Source organism: Monodon monoceros, unplaced genomic scaffold (assembly GCF_005190385.1).
Source record: "Monodon monoceros isolate NGI ecotype Baffin Bay Population unplaced genomic scaffold, NGI_Narwhal_1 Super_Scaffold_16, whole genome shotgun sequence".
NCBI classification, from domain to species: Eukaryota; Metazoa; Chordata; class Mammalia; order Artiodactyla; family Monodontidae; genus Monodon; species Monodon monoceros.
The window spans coordinates 58635600-58652804 of record NW_021703772.1 but is presented as its reverse complement, the minus strand read 5'-3'; the positions used below and the strand labels follow the sequence as shown (position 1 = coordinate 58652804).

The 17205-nt window shown below is 34.4% G+C and overlaps 1 protein-coding gene across 4 annotated transcripts in view; it reads right to left on the bottom strand.

The window, feature by feature from the left end:
• Positions 1–811: 811 nt before the first annotated feature.
• The window catches only part of OLA1 (Obg like ATPase 1), a 169113-nt gene continuing 152719 nt past the window's right edge, over positions 812–17205 (bottom strand). For 2 of the 4 annotated variants that reach the window (XM_029225759.1, XM_029225758.1), the window contains 4 exons: positions 7880–8020; positions 7093–7189; positions 4921–5043; positions 812–1617 (listed from right to left, as the gene is read on the bottom strand). In XM_029225759.1, coding sequence (XP_029081592.1) covers positions 1516–1617; positions 4921–5043; positions 7093–7189; positions 7880–8020 — 463 coding nt within the window. In that variant the 3' untranslated portion in view covers positions 812–1515. The remainder of the gene's footprint in view (positions 1618–4920; positions 5044–7092; positions 7190–7879; positions 8021–17205) is intronic. The other 2 variants (XM_029225756.1, XM_029225757.1) reach the window with 1 other exon arrangement.

Genomic DNA, 17205 nt, shown 5'->3' with positions numbered 1-17205 from the left:
TGCTGAAGTTTACTAATTTTTATGTTAGCAAAAGAATATCACTATTTGATTCTCAAAAACAACATACTCACTAAAGAGCTTCTAAACTGTATTCATTACTCAGTTGAATCCTCTTTAAACAACCTTTCCTCTGTATAGCAAATTGCCTTTAAAATCATTTCTTTTCTTGCTTTTTGTGCTACATTAAGTAACTTCCAATGTTAAATTTATGTGTGTGTGTTTTAAAACTTCCTTATCTTTAGAGTAACAAAGTAACACAGTAGAGAGGCAAGTGCTGGCCTAGGTGGGAGTCTGCACTCCACTGCAATGGTCTTCTGATCACAGAGGAGCACAAAAGGGCCGTGGATGGGGACAAGGGCAGTCTTGCAGGAGTGTGAAATGGGAGAGAATGGGAGGGCTCAGGGAGGAGGAAACTCTAAGACTGTCATCATAAAAGAAGAAGGCTAAGTGGCAAATGATCTCCAGATAACTATTTTGTCATTATTTTCTTTCAGAACTTTCTGCTACAATTTTAGAAAGTGCTTAACTTATACATACTAAAATTTCAACTGGTCTTAACATATTTTAATAGCAAGTATTTTAAAAGTTTTGTAATTTTCAAGGTCTAACCTTTTTAGTAATGAACTTTTTACACTCACTACTGAATTGAAACAAAAATATAACCCACCAGATATGAAAGGGTTAGTTTTCACAATAATTTCATAATTTCAAAGGAATGATTAAAAATGAACATTCTATTCAGTATGGTCAGAACAACAGCAACAACAACAAAAAATCCTTTAATTTTTGAAGCAGAATTTTTTTCCAGCATTATTTTCTTTTTGGTCACAGTCACCTATGTTATATCCTCTGTAATATCATTACCATCATCTTTTTATGAATGTCCATCTACAAATTAACTTTCTTGAGACAAATCCCTGGTATGCTATTCTTCTGATTCCTATGAAAGACCCACTTTTAAGATACAATTGCAGCTGCCCCACAAGCTAGTTGCTGTGTCACACACACGCCTTAAAATTCTGTAATCAGCAACCGCCAGGTGCCGTATCGCATTCAGCACACCACAGTCAGTCAATACAGACATCCCCAAACACACCAAGGCTGGTTTTGTCAAATGTTTTATTGAGTGTAGACATCTGGAGTACTGTAAAACATGCATTATCTGTAGATTCAAAAAGGAGCAAGCCACATTGTCCTCACTGTCAAATGTGTCAGGCTTGGCATACATGATGGAGATTAATGAAGTATCATGAGAGTAATATGGTTCCTGAAAAGCTTCTACAATTTGGAGTAGGGTCTTAATCACGTGAAAAGCAAAGCTGTTCACATGTAGTGAACTTGCATTTCATTGGAGGTACACAGTATTTTAATTTTAAAACAAATAAAAATAATTCTGTTTGTAGAAGATTCCCATCCCCCCAACTTTATTTGCCCTTTCAGTTTTCAGAAATTTTAATTAAAAAAAAAGTATATGCCTTTTGGAAGTTGTACGTTTATCTGAGTGATGGCTAAAATTTATTTCTTCTTCGGTTGCTGAGGTGTATTAAATTTGAAGAAGATAATATCTCCATCTTCAACAATATAATTTCTGCCTTGTTGTCTGTACTTTCCAGCAGCCTGTAAACAGGAAACACAGAGGAAATGAGATTTTTTACAATTAAATATATAAGGTAAATGGTAGGAGCACACACAAAAAGTATTATACTTCTTGGGTCATATTAGAGAAAAAAAAAAAAAGGAAATACAGGAAGGCACACAAGTTCAAGACTAGACTTGGAGAGGAGCAAAGTACTCCTGATTTGGGCAGCACTAGATTTTCCATACATACATAATCAAAATGTATTCTCCACTAAATTGTTGGTACATAAATGTAATTATACCAATATCATTAAGTTTCATTACATGGTGTTTATGGTACATTTCTGATGTGTCTGCAAACATCCGGCAAGTCACTGTAACAAACAGATCAAACCAGGCAGGAGAAAAGATTATATAACTAGGTTAAAGCTGCTTTATTTGCTTAAAGAAATTCTTTGGTGATACTGGTGATGCCAAAAAGAGAGCTTGCTACAAAGAAAACCATTATCAACTGTCATGTACAGATTTTAAATTATTTCTTTGTAGTTTTTAATTTGATCTTGACAACGACAATACATAGTGGTGTATACTAGAATTGAACACAAATAAGTTTACTGACTAATGGCCCTAGTTATAAGCAGACTCTAATAGGTTGGAACTGCAAAGACAGATATACTTTCCACTTGTAAATTAGTCAGCAAAGCAACTGATTCCACCCGCTGGCATGTAGATCAAGACAGCAATCCTCCGGTAATTCTAACATAAACAAGCGGCAGTTACAGAGACCCAGGTTCACCCCGTGGCACAGCACACACACTTCATCCTCAGCACAACAGGCTCTTCAACATCTACATATTCTCACTTAACACTGCACACAACCAACCCAGTCCCACATGACCCCACACTGACCACTCAACATTGAGGACTTGATGATCTTTTGGAAAAAATTCTCAAAAGTATTTTACTTCTGTTGGAATTTACTGAGAACATGAAACCTTTGCCCAACAGATTAGTACTTCCCTTCAAAGATATTGATAAGAATGTTCAAAGTCAAATGCAATTATACTAATTAGAAACAAGACTAAGAAAGACCATACATCTGAGGTTAAAATCAACAAACCAGGTCATAGAGCCCTAGTAAGCATATTTCAATTATCTAGACCACATATAAAAAAACACCTAGTAATAATAAGTGTTTTTAAAAGTGAAGCTAATTTTTAAAAAGCCAGTATACCCTAACATTCTAAAAGGCATACACACACACACGTGATTTTTGTAAAGCTGTGATGTATGGAAGGCCATATGCTACTTGTTTTGAGAATCTGAAGTCCAATGTTATAAAACTATATAGACAACTTAAATCAAATACATATTGACATGACATATTAATGTAAGTTTATATACGTTGTTATCACTCAAGTTTACTACTAATTAAAGGTGACAGTGTTCCTTTAAATTCTCTAGAGACCATTTAATCCATTTCCACTGCTATCAGAAACACTGGTTGAAAAAAAAAATCAATACCCATTTGTGAATCTTGAGTATGTATTAAACAAGACACGTCTAACCAGTTCATTTGCACTTGAAAGCAGCCATCTGTAGAAGCCAGCTTTGCCTAAGCAGATATGATTGCTAATAATGTGATATCCCTGTAGACTACAAAGCCCACACAGAGCTATTCAGTATATAGTTCACAACACTGGCATTAAATTAGTTATGCTGTACTGGTGTTCGAAATACATATACATACATACACATATACACAATCTTGCTCTCAAACCTAAAATCTACTTGATAATGTGCAAGTAAGTATTTGTTGAATAAAAGAAATTCATAAATGCTTCATTTTATTTGGAGTTCAAATTTCGAAATGTTAGTTTTGGAGATTAAAAACCACATAAAATACATCATGGTATTCTAAGCTGAAAAGCCAGAGGTCAATCTTTTCCAATTTATTGTATAAAAGCTCCCAGTTAGTGTTAAGCATTTCTACAAGTAGGCAATATTATTTTATTGTATATTTAAAAATTTCCCTGTATTGTTAAAGGAAGTATTCACAATTTATATATCTTCAAGTTTATTACAACACAGACATCTATTAAGGGTTGGTAAAACAGGCTTATCCCCCGAGAGTATAAAAAAGAAGCAGCTGATTTCTGAATTCTAGTAATAGAAAAATATCCTTATTTTAATCATCTTTATGAAAAAATATATGCCAGCATCATGTAGCATGTTGAAAAATAATCTGAGATTTTTCAAGTCTAATTAGTATTCTTGACAAAGTCCAATCTTAATACACTATATTTGCATATTTATCTATCGACACAGATGACACTATTGGAAAGTTAATGACTTTGTTTAGTTGTAAATTGTAACTTCTTTCATTCCTTTTTAAAAAACAAAATAGCTCTCATTCCACATTGAACCAATTATACCAAGATTTTTCCCTTCTCTTCCTGGGGTTCCAACAATTCTATTATAGTCCTGCTGTTCAGTATGATCTTTCCAATGATAACAGTGAGAATAAACTAAACTTGAAATAAACTTTTTTGCATTCCTTTGAAATTATGAAATAGTAAACACAAGAGACCTCTTTAAATTCTTTAGCGTTTTCTACAGTAGTCTTCAAATAACAAATTAAGTTAATGATAAAGAAGCCTTCTTACAATGTTAGTTTAATCCCTTGACCTATCTATTTATTGATGAGAGATGACATACCCCCTGGACTTTGCTAAGTAAACCTAATAAAGTCAAACAAAATCAAGTCTGCAACAGAATTTACATTAAAAGAAATCATTTATTACTCATGTATAACACAGCTTCACTATTAGTGGATACAAATCAAATTATACTTAATTAGCTAAAATAAAGCACAATTTTGGACCTGCCCTCTAGTGTTGAGAAAGCAAATCAAGTTCCCAAAGATCTTTAAAAAAAAACGTACAACCATGGAGTTCAGCAAGAACAGGTTTTATTTAACTAAATTTATATTGCTTTCTTTGAATTAATGTTAAACATATACATACTACTTCTATTTCACATATTCAAATATAATAAGTATAATTTTTCATTGGTCATCAGTGAACAAATTCTTTGAAATTATTTATAACTACTTAGAGCTAGCTTTAAAAATTTTTTTTGTTTTAGAAAAACACAAAATTACTGACAATTTACACATTTAAAAAATTGTCTAAAAAGCATGTAAACATCTACAGCTCTTCAATCAGTTGATAGTAAAACTAATGCTGACACACAGTTTAAAAGACAGTTATTCATTTTAATCCTGAGTATCTTCATATTAGCAAAAATTATAAAGTGTGAAACTAGAAAATAATTCCTTACCTTGACCGCATTTTCAGAACCTTCCTCTTTAAAATCTTCGTATTTCATTACTTCAGCCATAATGAATCCTTTTTCAAAATCTGTGTGAATCTTTCCTGCAGCTTGAGGAGCCTTCGTCCCTTTCTTTGAATAGAAAGACCAGAGAAAACTAATTGCATTTAAGATGACTGACTGAAAGCGTAGAGTTTCTTTTCTCTGATCTGCTGTTGGGCTCAACTTAAACTTAGTTTAATATCAGTTAAGATGTCAGATATACAATTAGAACATTTTCAACACTGGGCACTATCTGTGCAGCAGATTTAGCACAGACAGATCAGTAGATATTAAAGAAGTGTAGCTTTGTTTTTCCTAATAGTCATCCACGGATTTATCGATTTAGATGCAGTGGTCTGGTTTCGGTGTAGGTTGCATTTCGATTTTCTATTCTTCACAGTGGAAAAAAGTAAGGATTTTAAATAGCTTTCAAGTTGAATTATCAAAGGTTTCAAAAAGATAAAAAGCCTTGAAAATTTCAGCTCATCTAAAGAACATATAAAAATCAATATATAAAGGGATATTTTTAAGATATTTCCAACAAATCATACAATATATGTTCAGCAAATAATTTTAAAATCCTCATAAAATTTTAATAGAATTTTGAACACTTTACATAATACACCCTGCCTCTAACCATGATAAAGGAAAATTCAAGTTGATACAGGAAGAGAAATGTCTTATAATTACCCCATATGTTAAATTACAAGGACGTACATTCCAGACACACACAACCATGGAAAGAAATTTGAGAAATAATGGTGACCTAAAGGCTGCTTAATAAAGCATGTTAAAGTGGTAAGGAGTCTGACACTATAAAGCACAGTTTTTACAATAAAAGATGTATTGGGTTAATATGGCTACTCACTGACGCTTACCTGACTAAATATCTTAGCACATTAAATCATGGATACTTACAATCAGTCTTAAAATAAACCAGCTTTCATATTTTCAAGCCCAGAATATGTTATCTTTCCTGCCGTACATACTTAAGTTTGGAAGTTTTAAGGCTTTAAAATATATAGTAAAAATAAACCCTGGCAATTTGTTTACCAACTTGGATTTGCTTTGACATTATTTTTTAAGTGTATATAAAAGGACCTTAGTTTTAAGTCAATCAAACATTTTCTTTACAAAGGAAAGAGGAGATCAAAGAAAAGTGAATCTCACATTCACAAAACGCATTTAGCATTATGTTCAACTGACTCCATGTTCCTATCCATCTTAAATCAAAATAGATGTAACAATAAATTAAGGTAGTCAGTGAAAACAGAAATCAAAGCAGCCCTAAAATTTATCATGTAGCATATATTAAAAAAGCATAATAAAAGAATGAATAAGACACTGAGTATTTCTAAAAGTTCTGACATTATTTTTATATTCTGTAACACTATTTCGGATTACATATATTTCAAAGTATTTTTCAACAGTAACTACCATATTACAATATATTTTCATTTAAAAGCAAGCCATTACAGTTCAGTTTCTATTGTCCTCTGGGAATAAATTAGTCATTCTTTCTGGTGGTAATCAGTTATACATCAATATTTAAAATACATATCACATTATTAACGAAGATTGAATATAAAACACTGCAAAAATAAACACTACTTTTATGAATTCAAATTTAAAAAGCCATGAATTATTACACATTGAGCTTAGCTCTTTGAGCCCAACTGTGTATCTATGAAGAGCATAATGATGTCATATTGCTTTTATTGCTGAAAATGTAATCCGAGCAAAGCAAAGGAGGAAAGAACCACCCGCAACCCAAACAAACTTAGCGAATACAAAATGAAAAGCAACATCAATTTCACTGCAGACAAACCCAGTCACACAGATTAAGCAAGCACAATACTGGTGTGTCTTATCTCTGACCACAGGAGGAGGGTAGACAGATTCTACAGGATGAAGAAATTCAGACTATGTAATAGGCAGAATCAATTGTTACCTGCCTCAATCAATGCCGCTCCACTTTCACTGTTCAGCAGCTCACAAATAATTAAAGTTATCCTGGACAAAAACCTCATCTGTAATGACTAGCTAACCGCCACCATGACAAACTTCAAAGTCAGTGATATCAATCTGAATTCAATAGTGTGGAACTGGATATAGCTGATGAATAAGTATGAATCTTACCCTGATGGTCCATGCACGCACTTCATCTGGGCCTGCAGTGAAAAAGTATTCTAGTTGGAGTGCTGCAAACCCAGCCTTAATGATCTTTGGCAAAGCGCTGAAATAAAATGTAACAAATTCACTCAACATATAAGTTGATTGTGCCAGAGATCAGTACAAAGCTAAAATTATTCATTTCAAGCAGAAAATGTTAGAGATATTAGTAAATGACCATTCATCTTTTATAATACACTTGAAGAAGTCAGAAAGCACATAACTATTCCTAAAAAATCCCTTCTAAAATTGGTTTTAATTGTACTAGTCTGAACATATCATTTTGAATTGTTTATTATAAAAAAAAAGAAAAATTTGATCTACCCATTCTATGATTATTTTCCTCCAATATCAATTATTTCCAGGACGTGGGTCATGAAAGCAAAATTATTTGATTGAAATCCAATGTTTAAACAATATATTACTGTTACTCAGAAAAAATTAAGGCAACTGATTCACCCTTTCCCCTCCCCCACTGAACATGACGAAAGAGTTTTGGCGATCATTCCTTCTCAAAAATATACATAACTAATACCTATGTTATAATTAAAACACTGTACGGAGATGACAGATGACAGTTAAAAACTTAATTTAAAATAAATCTTTTCACTCTGTCTCATGGTAAAGAAAGGAGAAGATTCCCTCTTTATAATGGTAATTACTCTGTCATTTATTATTCTATCAGCGCAAGCAATTAAATTACTGCAAGGAAATAGTTGATAATAAAGTGTAGGGAAAATGAATGCTAATTAACCTTTGTGTCATGTTCGCTTCCAGATACTTCTGTCTCTCCTCAGCACTCAATTCTTGCAACTTGAGTTCCAAGGCCCCACTAAAAGGAATGACCAAGGCACCTGGGTCATACTTGTCCACCCACTCTTTAATTTTTATCAACCTGTAGACAAAAAAGGGCACAACATTATCTTGTAGTGCATGCATGACTGTACCACATTCATTATTATCAAGTAGCACATACATATTCATAAGAATCGCACAGTTTTATGACGCCATCTTTTTGTGTATAGCTTTCCAAGGTCAAGGCATTAACAGGCAGCAATTGCTTCAGGTATACGCCATAATATTTTACTGCAATCTAGTTTTACTTTAACACATTATCTATAGGAACTAATACAAATATTTTAAAACTTTTTACAGTTACACTAAATTTGCTCAGCATTAACAACTGTGACCTTGAAAACCTCAATGTTATGATTTATTATTCTCCTTACTTTACAAAGTATATTTTTAAAAAGCAAAAACACAAAGTTCTATATTTATAGGAATCACACCTAAAAGCGTCAGCTAATTTCGAAGAGCTCTGACAAATAAAGAATTTGTTCCACCCAGATATCTATATGCCTGGTTCAGTTCCTTCTTGGACTAACAAGACTTTACAGTTGTCACTGGTTTTGAGGGAGATTTTTGTTAGTTAAAAAAAAAAAAAAAAAAGTCCGGAAATATAGATTTACAAAAACCTAGTTGATTGTGTACACATTGTTCTTATGAATCTCACTTTTGTAGGATCATGAATAATAGAACTACAGAGGAAATAAAGTACTTTAATAGCAAAAGGGTTTGGAAAGCCAAATCAGTTAGGAAATTGATATCGAGTGTTACCTGAAAAGACATTATTGAGTGATCTGTTCCAAAACGTGGAGTATTTTAGCCAAGTGGTAGTTAGAACATAAATGAGATAAGTGTAGTGAGTATATTAACCAGGTTCTGATCCTACCACTTTTCTAGCTTTTTATTCCTGGGCAGGTTACTAAACCTTTCTAAGCCTCAGTTTCCTCACCTATGGAGATAATAACAGTACATATTATAATGGAGGTAAAGAACCTAGAAAAGTAAAGCGAGGCATATAGTAAACAAATATTAACAGCAGTTAGTATTGTTAATTTTTATTCTCAGATAATCACAGCATATGTGCCTATGATTCTGGAATAGAGCTTAGTATAGAACTGGATATGGATTTCATAGTTCAATATATATCATAGTCTCATATAGTTCCACTTGTCTCCCATATTTAGACCAAGGTTTTAATAACTATCACGGTAAAAAAAAGTGAGGAAGTTATCCATAAATAAACAATGCAAATGTCACTACAGTGGATAAGAAACACAAGAACTAAACCACAAATTCATCAACACTCACCCATCAAAGAAAATGGCAGGGATGAGAGTTATTAGAAAATTAAGAATATGGTCTACTGAGTAGAATGGGATAAAGGAATGAAAAATTCACACAATAGATCATACATGTTTGTTATACAAGGCTAACCTATAATTTACTTATTTAATATTTATCAGTGGTTTTTGATCTTCATAATATTTTTTTTCCTCTTTTGGTCACATCCTAAAAATAACGAACCAATCCCTAAAAATGTATTTTGGAATAAAGTATGTGTCCTTTAAAATAGGGAATCCAAACCAGCTATTTTCTTACCTAAAATTATGAAGGAAAGGTTAAAGAAAAAAGTAAAAATTTAAATTGATACTTCTTCCTATAATAACATTATGAGATTCTAACTTAGTTTGTAGACTTACAGTATTCAAACAAAACTGTATATTAAAATTTACCATCAATGGTTTAGTAACATACATTTATTATACAAGTCACAATCAAATATGTAATTTAAAAAAAGGAAAATCACATACCAAATATAGATTTAATAAAGTAAAATAAAACAAGCCCATGTAAAAGGATAACATATATATAAAATACACATTTTGTTTCATAAATATGGTCAACATAACTAATAAAACTAGAACTGTTATGAGACAACAAGATAAGAAATAATTACTTTGGCTGAAACATCAATTCAGAATAACAATAGTTTTACCCTGTCATTTTAACAGCCTTTCCTGCAGATTCCTCAGAGGGATTATTTGCATTCCTCAGGTGTTCTATTGTACAATTCAGATGAATAAAGACTTACAAATCATTCCTCTACCGCCAATGTGAGACTTTGATCTGGTGAATACACCATTGTACCTTAACTATAATTGGCAAAAAACCTGACAGTGTAGAGCATCACAAGCTTAATAACAAAGGAGAATATCTCAAAGTGTTGACAGATGATCTTCATAATGCAGAAGCAGAGCTGGTACATTTTAGCAATAAATGAGCACTGAGGTCTAAAGGTCTCTAAAGTGACTGACATCAGACCTGCTATAGCCTCACTAAAAGAAAAAGGTACCGTAGCACTCTCCGTAAAGTGAGTTAGGTCTTTGCCTGCAAGCTTCACTTTTGTGACTTTCACTGTCATAGAAAACACAGGGAAGATGAAAAGTGAGTTAGGTTCTTTGGCTGTCGGCTTTACTTTTGTTACTTTTACTATCAAACAAAAGCGAGAAATGTCCCAAAGTGATTTTTAATTACATATTTGAAATAAGCCTTGAGTAATTAAAAATACGACTTGATTTCAAGATTACAGACTGAAATACATATAATATATCTGTTAGGTCTTATGGTTACAAAAGTGTGATAATGAGGCCAAGATCACAAGTTTGAACCCCATTGGGACCAGTTACCTTTTGCAGAAAGATGTCTATTCTATTGCTACAAACCATACCCCAAACTATAGTAGTCATCTAAAAAATGTGAGCTATTGGCACATGAGGGATATGGAAAATCAAAGTTGAGCTCAGTACCACTACTAGAAAAACAATTTCAAGTACATTCTGTCAAAGTGACTGAACAGTAATCTCCATACACAAATGTTAGCAAATGTCTAAAGAAAACTATCCAACTATTAGTAACCAAAATAATAATGATATTGTCATAGAATATCAAATTATATGAGGGGAGAAGAAACAGTAAAGATAGTACACTCCTAAAGAGTTAAACTGTAAAGACTTTCAGAGCATTCATTTTATAAGTTTATATAAATAGATTATTGCACAAAGCCAGAGATTACTAATAAGGAGCCAGAGCCACACTGATTTCCCCAAAGTCTTATGAGTGACAAATGGAAACAGGAACTGCCATTAGTTGTATTTTTCTTCCTAGTAATGATTCCACAGCAAGGAGACTAAGCAGGGACAATCAGTTTTCAGGCTAAAGGGTTATGCTTTGAGACGCACTGGCAGGTTATGATCTGTTAGTGTCTTCGGACAAATGAGATCTTTATTAAACTAGCATTAGATTTCTAAAAGATTATGTCTCAAATATACCTTTGGTCTTATAACCTGACCTTCTTATCCAATCTTGAAATTCCAGATTCCACAATTTGATTTTCCTAGGGTTAATTTACATGGTTTATATTTCTCTTCCAGGTACAAATTTTATCTAAAAATTGTATTTGTTTCTCTTTCAAATCTACCTGTTATTTTGGGATAACATTTTACACTTGTTTAATGAATTCTTATTCTCTTTCAAGATTCTAAAAGATTAACTTAAAAGTTCCTTTCAGACTGCTCTAATTATTTCTAATTTCTTGTGTATAACTCTGTCCCCACCGCCCCATCATATGCCATCTGCTTATGACTTCTCAAAACCGCTGACTCCTGTGTATGTGCTGTGTTGTTCTTGGATGTGTGGTCATTTGGCAGGAGCCATTTTGTTCCAAGAGAGTCTGTGGTCAACTGCTGGGTTGCTGACGTAGTTTTGTGGTTGTTTCTTCCAGGGAAAGACCTATGGAAGGTCTTGGGCTCCAGATCACTTTGACAGAGTTTCTGTACTAGGTTATTGGTAATGCAAATTGACCTGCTTCTTCTTATAGTACAGTCCCAGTCTCTAGTTTCCTGAGAATAACAGTTTCTTCCCTTTTCCAGAAGGGGTGGGAGCTGGGGGGTGCAATTTTCTAGTATCTGATAATGGAAAGGACAGCTCTTTCTAGGCTTTATGAGTGAGCCTTGTTCCAGCACCTGCAGCCTGGGCCTGTGCTCTGAGTCTTATTTCTATATGGAAGCTAAGGCCTCTAAGCCATGAGCTCAGTTTTCCCTGAGGGCCATACACTGTTGAGTACACTTTCGACTATCACTGAGTTTCCTCTTTGTTTCTGGCACCTAGAGAATCCTTTTTCTTGCTTTCAAGTCCTGCCGCGTTCTAAAAATATCACATCATCATCAATACTATCTTTCCTGGTTATTTCCTCTGGTGTTTCTATATATTAGAAACAAGAAGGGAGCCCCCTATATTGGTTCAGTCTACCCTCTTAACTGGAAGCTCTCCATACTAGAGTTAAATCCTCCATTTTATTGTGTCCTAATACAACAGCTTTCAAACTTTTTTTGACCATCACCACAAGAAGAAATCGATTTTATACCTGATTCAAACATATGGTGCACATACACACATTATTTTCATATACATATCCAAACTGAGACTGGTTTCACAAAACAATACTTACCTTTATAATGGGAATCTCAATGGTATGATATTCTGCATAAAACTAAATTCTTGAAACTTAAACTCCTGAAATAGTTTTCTCTAATATACTTTAATGAGAATTTTAATTTATTCTTTTCTACACTTCATGCCCATCCAGCCATTCAACTATCCCCAGCTACTCAAATTCTGATTTTCTACAAATCCTTTAAAGATGGCTCAATTTGGCTCTAAAGCCAAGTTATATTACCATTTATGCTATCTTTGTTGAACATCAGAACTCTCTCAAATCTGCTTATTCTACTTTCCAGCGTCAAAGTAGATTTAAAATCTTTAAAATTGTTACATATGGTAATATTAGGTCCTTATACACACCTTGTATGGTTTCCTGTGTGAATCTAGGTCTTAACTTTAAAAAAAAATCACTGATATCTTGCTTTTGACTGAATATAAATGCTGGCAAGAGCCATATGTCAGTACTCAGAAAATGAGGCAACTTATACGTCAGAGGATCCAGGGCTGGTTCGTGCAGTGACCTAACATGATTCAGTCAATGTTATTAAGGACATGACCTTTACTAAGCCAGTTCCACTCATGTTGTTCAAGGTATAGATATACCAAAAATCCAGGGGGCACTGATAAACACTAGTCTCCTCCCTTGCAGGTTTACTCCCATTTCTATTAAAACCACTCAAAGTCCCAAATAATGACTTTAAGATATCACATTTTTCTTTTCCATTTTCCAAACATGATCACTGCAAATTAATGTCAATTTGCAGTGTTCTAAAAGAAAAAAAAAAAGAGTAAGGCTTATGGAAGGTAAGGCTATCTTCTTAAAGATGACATAAACATTATTTATTAATCCAGTTATTTTACAAATGGCAATAAATACTAGAAACCTGCACTAAAATTAATACCACAGGGCTTCCCTGGTGGCGCAGTAGTTAAGAATCCACCTGCCAATGCAGGGGACATGGGTTCGATCCCTGGTCTGGGAAGATCCCACATGCCGCGGAGCAACTAAGCCCGTGCGCCACAACTACTGAGCCTGTGCTCTAGAGCCCTTGAGCCACAACTACTGAGCCTGTGTGCTGCAACTGCTGAATCCTGCGCGCCTAGAGCTCGTACTCTGCAACAAGAGAAGCCACTGCAATGAGAAGCCCACGCACAGCAAAGAAGGGTAGCCCCCTCTCACCGCAACTAGAGAAATCCCACGCGCAGGAACGAAGACCCAAAACAGCCAAAAAAATAAATCAATAAAATAAATAGATTCTAAAAAATAATCATAATAAATAAATAAATTTATATTAAAAATTATCTTGCAATGAATAAACAGGAGAAAACATCAGGGTGAGTCCTAATTACTTTGTGTAAATAACAGAAATCCCATTCACCAGCTGGCAACTTGTCTGAGAGTGGGCATGTGAACTAGTTCTGGTCAATAGGGCATGAGAGGAAGCCTGCTAGGGGCTTCAGGAAGATTCTGAAAGGCTCCTTTGGCTCTTAAAAAGGGAAAAGAAGAGTGTCTCTGCTGGACACTATGTCTGGATCTTACCTCTAGGATTCCAGCAGCCATACTTTGACCAAAAGAATGGATGTAGGGAAAGATGAGAAAAACCCTTGTTCTTGAAACTGTCACAGGAACACTGAATTAACCAAACCTGAAGACAAACTGCCTTGGGTTTAACTATTACATGTTGGGATTGTCTTTGTTATTTGTAGCTAAAAGCATCTTGATACTGATAATGACCACATTTGGGGGTTATCTTCATTTGAGTATATGATAGCAGCTCCTCTTAACTGGTCTAAATTCAATGTATTCTTTAAGAAACCAGCTCCCGTAGAGCTTTCCCCGAGCTTCCACACAGACAGATGTTATTACCACACTCCATCCTACACTATAAATTGCCTACTTCTTGGTTATCTCCTCCCACTATAATAAAAACTTCTTGAGGTCAGGGACTTGTCTTTGTTCCTTGATATATCTACAGAACTCTCCTAGCACAGCGCTGGTATATAATGGATGCAAAGTGCTTTGGCTAATAACTAGCTGAGGGACTACGGGCAGTTAAGTTCTCTTAGCTTTAGTTTACCCACCTGCAAACTGCTGAGTAGTTTTCAAATTGTTCCGGGTTCCCTATAGGAGCTCCCAAGGTGCTAGGAGGAGAAATGGTGGAGACAGCAAGAGGGGAAGAATAGGGAGGTTCTCGACCCTCCACTTTTGCATTTTAACCAGAGCTGCGTCATTCTTATATGCTGGATTTTTGCATCAGATTTCATCAGAAGAAAGAGTTCTGTTGTTTTTAACAACTCTGAAGTTCAATGATTAAATGATCCTTTTAAGGTGGAAAATTCTACCATTTTATGGCATATGCCAGAAATTGAACAAATACAAGTGCTGAAATCTTTAGGCACTTCAGATTTCTGCTTAAATGTTACTTTCCACCATCTTAAAAAAGAAGCCTTTCCTTTTCCATTTCCTGTCACTCTCTGTTCCCGCACCCTGACTTATTTCTTCATCACACATGATATATTATGTTCTTTTTTTACAAATTAATTAATTAATTAGGCCATACCTTGCAGCATGCAGGATCTTAATTTCCCGACCAGGGATCGAACCCACGCCCCGCTACAGTGGAAATGCGGAATCTTAACCACTGGACCGCCAGGGAAGTCCCATATGTTCTTAAAGTTTATTATCTTCCACCCATTATTGGTAAACCCACTTACTCAGTTATTAGGGAAAGGAACTTTTTGAATACTTTGTTCACTGCAATATTTCCAGAACCACTTATGACAGTACCTGGCACAAGCATACGCTCAATAAATGTTGGGTGGATCAATAAATAGGAAAGCTGAAAGTTAATCTAAAAGATTAGGTAATGAACACTCAGAAGTAAGTATGTACTTCCTAGCTATCTGTCTCTTCTGCCAGAGTCAACCTTTAGAAATTAGTAAGCTAGAGTTGACCTGACCATTGGAGGTATGCACATTTACTAGAATGGTGAAGTGAAAAATGATACCAACATTAGGTGAAGTACACCTAATTCAGGTAAGGCTATACAAAGAAAAAATCATAGTATAGTGGGATTATTTTCATTCCCAAGGTAAAATCTGTGGCTTGAACTACTGTAATTCAAGTCAGAACCATCAAGGTTCTCTGAGAATGTACCAAAACGAGCACCTTAAACTTCAAAATGTTCCCTGAATCTCAGGCTTCTTACCTCTTGAAAGGCTACCAGGTTAGGATTTGCATTCATATACTAAGTGGTCCCAAGCAGGGTACATTTTTTGATACTTTAGGGCAGTGTTTCTCAAAATATAGTTTCTAGACCACCTGTGAATCTAAGGACTCTACGAAAAAACCTAGATTTATGATCGCTAGAAGTGGGATTTGCACCTAACCCTTACAACACTCTGTACTTTGATGTCTGAGAGCCACTATTTGTGAATCTCTGCCATTTCCTTGCAATTTGATATTCTAATCTTAAACGTTACACATAGAAATATTCTGTAACAATAGTTGTCATGAGGTATAAATCAATATTTGTAGCTTGAGACTATGAAACTCCGTTAGCTACAAGAAAACTTCCCAACTATATTATGATCCTATAGATGAGATTTAAATTAATTACTTCTGGCCATGGTGCCCCAGGATAAACTATCTTTTCTTCCACTTTAGTGCAAAGGTTGATTCAATCTATAATCAAAACATAAATTTACAGGGAGAGCCACAAATCTTGATTTAACTATCACAGACACAAATTTTTTAATGTAGATGGTATCATAAATGGGACTTCCATACCCAGACTACTTATGAAGATGAAGAAAGTCAAAAAGACTATCTTTGACAGACTGGGAAAGATAGAGAAGATCCTTGGAATAGGAGAACGTGTGTATACGTGGGGGGAGAGAGAGAGAGCATGTGTGACAACACATGTCATCGTGGTAGTGTGCCAAAGAAATACAGTATCACAAAGGTGATGAAAACTTCAGCATCCAGTCTTTTTGACACTGGTCTAAATTTATGAAGGGCTTATAGATGATAAATAAAACTAAACTGAGATAGGAATATATTTAAGAAAAGAAGTATACTTGTAACAAAAACTACAAAGCATCATTGATAGACATTAAATATCAAAGCAAATGGAAAGACATACGTGTTCATGGATTAGAAGACCTAACATTGTTAATAATTCATCTACAGAGTCAATGCAACCTATAAAAATTCCAGCTGCCTTTTGTGCAGAAACTGACATGCCCATCCTAAAATTCATATGAAAAATGAAAGAACCCACAAAACCCAAAACAATCTTGAAAAAGGACAAAATTAAAGGTCTCACCCTTCCATATTTCAAAACTTACTATAAAACTAGAGTAATCCAGACTATGTGGCACTGGCAAAAGACTAGACATATAGACCAATGCAATAGACTTGAGAGTTCAGAAATACACCCATACGGCTAGATCAACTGATTTTTTTTTAATTTTGTAATTGTGGTTAAAAATAACACAAAATTTACCATCTTAACCATTTTTAAGTGTACCACTCAGTGGTGTTGACTACATTCACTGTTCTATAACAGATCTCCAGAACTTTATCTTACAAAACAGAAATTTTATATCCACTGTTTTCTACCACCCCACCCACTCCACCCCACCTCCAGCCCCTATAAACCATCATTGTGCTTTGTTTTTATGAGTGTGCCTACTTTAGACAGCTCTTATAAGTAGCATCATACAGTTTTT